Here is a 3,517-nt window from a genome sequence, read left to right as displayed (position 1 = left end):
GGTTGTTGACAGCTCAGAGTCGCCAGAAGAGTTATGCGGATAGGCGACGATCCGAGCTGGAGTTTCAGGTGGGAGATTTCGTACTCCTGAAGGTATCTCCTTGGAAAGGAGTGATCCGATTCAGGAAGAGGGGTAAGCTGGGGCCCCGGTACATTGGTCCGTTCAGGGTGACCGCCAGGGTGGGCAGGGTAGCATATCGTTTGGAGCTACCTGCGGAGTTGGGTCAGATTCATGATACCTTCCACGTATCTCAGCTGAGGAAGTGTATAGCCGACGAGTCGGCGGTGGTGCCATTGGAGGATATTCAGGTGAATGCAAGCCTGAATTATGTTGAGAGGCCAGTTGCGATTATGGATCGGAAGATCAAGGTTCTGAGGAACAAAGAGGTGCCCCTGGTTCAAGTCCGGTGGCAACATCGGAGAGGGTCCGAGCTGACCTGGGAGCCGGAATTGGAGATGCGGGAGCAGCATCCAGAGTTGTTTGCAGGGCATGACTTCGAGGGCGAAGTCTGATTCTAGTGAGGGAGAATTGTAACATCCGGATTTCCAGGTATTATGTTTTGATCATTTATTTTGAGTTAAAGAGAGGGACTCGACGAGTTGACGCTTAGACTCGTCGAGTAGGATCGCGAATGCTGACTCGATTAATGAATGGACTCGACGAGTCGGAAAGGGTGGACTCGACGAGTCCGCGCTGTGGGCTGAAACCCTAAATCCCCGGGCCTGCACCCTATTTAAAGGACCTTATGGCCCTTATTTGCGGCTACCTTCGTCTTTGAGAGTACCAGAGCATCTGTGAGTCTTGTGAGTGAGAAATGAGGCCATTGTTCACCATTTCTTGTGTGTTTTAGCAAGAAGGAAGGAGGAAGGACAAGCTAGGCGGGTTGGAGAGCTTGGATCTACTTCCATTTGATCATAGGAAGCTGTTGGAGGTATCAATCTGTGCTTATTCTCGTATTTATGATGATTTAGTTGAATCTAGGGTTTCTTTATGCATTATTTAGCTTGAATCTGGAGAGTGTGAGGTCCCAAGGTGAAATGATTCTTAGATCTGGACCTTAAGAGGTCCAGAGAGCCCCTATCACTCTGCTTTATGCCATTCCTTTGAGGTTATGAGCCTAGGTGGCCATTTTAGTAGTTATTTCACCAAAAGAAGCCTTGGGTGCGTTGCATGTGAGTTAAGATTCGACCTTTTCGTGGTTATTGGTCGTGGGGAAGTCAGATCTATAGTTTTAAGAAGCAGATCAGAAGGTCATTTGAGTGTTGTCATGGGAGCAACTCGCCGAGTTCATAAGTGGACTCGACGAGTCGAGTCGGGGCTGCCCCGTGATTCGTTGCAGAGAAACCCGACGAGTGGAGAAGGGACTCGACGTGCCAAGTGAGGCTTAGAAGGATTCAGAGGACCTGCGTGGACTCGCCGAGTCGCCCAGATGCACTCGACGAATCTGGTCAAAGTTTGACCGTTGACTAGAGTTGACTTCGTTGACTTTTAGGGTTGAGTCAATGTTTGGACTTGTGAGCCATTGGAGGGGTAGAATGGTCTTTTACCCTTCTTAGAGAACTTAGAGAGGGATTAGCCTAGTCTTTGAAAATCGTATTAATTAGAGTAATTATTTTATGTGATTAGGCGAAGGCTAGATCAGTATTTCCGAGTTCGAGGTTTACCGAGCTATCCGAGGTGAGTCTTCTCACTATACTTTACCTTGAGTGGTAAGTAGAGTTATGTGACAGAGTATCTTGTATGCTATGTATGTGATGTGTTGCACTGCATTATTTCTATGTGATTTATGCTGTGTGTATTCCAGAGTTTACAGAGTTAGGACCGGAAGGTCCACAAAGCTAGGACCAGAGGGTCCACAGAGTTAGGGCCAGTAGGCCCACATAGTTATAGCCTCGAGTGGCTAATATGTGTTATATGTGGTATTTTGAGGAACTCACTAAGCATTTATGCTTACAGTGTTTTGTGTTATGTGTTTCAGGTACCAGTGAGGATCGCGGGAAGGCGCCGACATGATCAGTACACACTTGTGGAGTATTTATGTATTGTGATCTTGGGATAAATTTTATGGATTTGATATGTGATATATGGAGATTGATAACATTTATGAATGAAATTATATTTTTAAAAAGTGAAAAATTGTTTTGGAATTTACGATGTTACATCATTATTCTCCTGAACGTCACTCTCGTCATCGGAATCTTCGCTCTCGACAAACATATCAGAATCCTCGTCTGATTCGTCAAACAAATCATCGTGATAATACTCTATCGGCGGCTGAATATGAGCCCTATAAACGTGCTCCACCAAATCAGCACGAAGGGCGTGATGAATGTCGCGATTGTGTACTTCTCTTCTATTTGCCCTATACTCTTGTGTACCAACGGCTACTCCTTCGACATTTGGAAAAACTTCATTTTCGTTGTACCGACATATCGCTCTTCCTTCGTCTTCAAGAATCATATTATGCAACATGATACATGCATACATTACGTGTTGTAACCTTCTCACTTCATATGACCTTGCCACGACTACTAGTACTTCACAACGCCTCTTAAGTACACCAAATGTTCGCTCCACATCCTTCCTAGCTGACTCTTGCGCCACTTTAAACTTTTTCCTTTTCGGGTCGTTAGGACATGTAAACGATTTCACAAAAACAGACAAAAGAGGATATATATCGTCAGTAAGATAGTGTCCACGCTTATATGCTACCCCATTTGCTTGAAAAGGTACATCGTGCGACTTTCCAAGGTAGATATCGTTGAATACCGGCGACTGGTCTAGCACATTGATGTCATTATTTGCACCAACTGGACCAAAGAAAGCATGTCATATCCAAAGATCATGTGATGCGATAGCCTCTAGAATGATCGTCGGCTCTTTGTGGTCGCCTCTCATGTAATGACCATGCCATGCGTTGGGGCATAATGACCAACTCCAATACGTAAGAATAGTTCATTCCTCATCCGGAACCGACGTCGAAACTTTACAGCATAGATGACGTCGTCTGCAAAGTAGTCTTCTATAAGACGATCGTGTCCGGCTTCACGATTTCTACGCAACGGCGGGTTTCTTGGTTTAGATCGTGCACATGATGTTTCGCCTAGTCGGTTTTGAAAGTATGCAACCGTTTTCGCCATGACGGAACCGATAAGCTTAGCCTTCTCTTGAGTCGTCGAATCGAATGATGAAGATGATGACATTTTTATTAATATTTTTTGGAGAGAGTAAGAAGGTATGAGTTAAAAAAAATATTGGGTGTTGTGGTATTTATAGTGGGGGAATAGAATATATATATATATATATATATATATATATATATATATATATATATATATATATATATATATATATATATATATATAACCGTTAGAACCAAAAAAATAAAATAAAATAAAAAAATAAAAAATTGAACAACCAATATGGTGTGGAGTAAGAATGCGGCAACCCCTCCCCCCACCTCCTCCCCGCGCCTCCTATCCCGCACCCCCGATGTAGTGTTCATCGGAGCGGGAAA

The 3,517-nt window shown here is 44.0% G+C and overlaps 1 protein-coding gene across 1 annotated transcript; it reads right to left on the bottom strand.

The window, feature by feature from the left end:
* Positions 1 to 2,148: 2,148 nt before the first annotated feature.
* Positions 2,149 to 3,203, bottom strand: LOC145113415 (uncharacterized). Its single transcript, XM_079049511.1, has 2 exons — positions 2,912 to 3,203; positions 2,149 to 2,810 (listed from the first exon to the last, which is right to left on the bottom strand). The coding sequence occupies exons 1-2, from the start codon at positions 3,201 to 3,203 to the stop codon at positions 2,149 to 2,151; spliced, it is 954 nt and encodes a 317-aa protein (XP_078905637.1).
* Between the last annotated feature and the right edge of the window lie 314 nt (positions 3,204 to 3,517).

This window comes from Lactuca virosa, chromosome 1, assembly GCF_052849685.1.
Source record: "Lactuca virosa cultivar CGN04683 chromosome 1, Lactuca_virosa_CGN04683_v6, whole genome shotgun sequence".
Lineage (NCBI taxonomy): Eukaryota > Viridiplantae > Streptophyta > Magnoliopsida > Asterales > Asteraceae > Lactuca > Lactuca virosa.
The sequence above is the reverse complement of the archived record's forward strand: the minus strand, read 5'-3'. Positions and strand labels throughout refer to the sequence as shown.

What these genes read in the sequence shown, in the direction of transcription:
- LOC145113415 (XM_079049511.1), bottom strand. Translation starts at nt 3,203, where the DNA reads ATGTCATCATCTTCATCATTCGATTCGACGACTCAAGAGAAGGCTAAG. An exon ending in TCATTATGCCCCAACGCATG is followed by an intron (nt 2,811 to 2,911) that starts GCATGGTCATTA and finishes TCTTTGGTCCAG; the next exon opens with TTGGTGCAAATAATGACATC.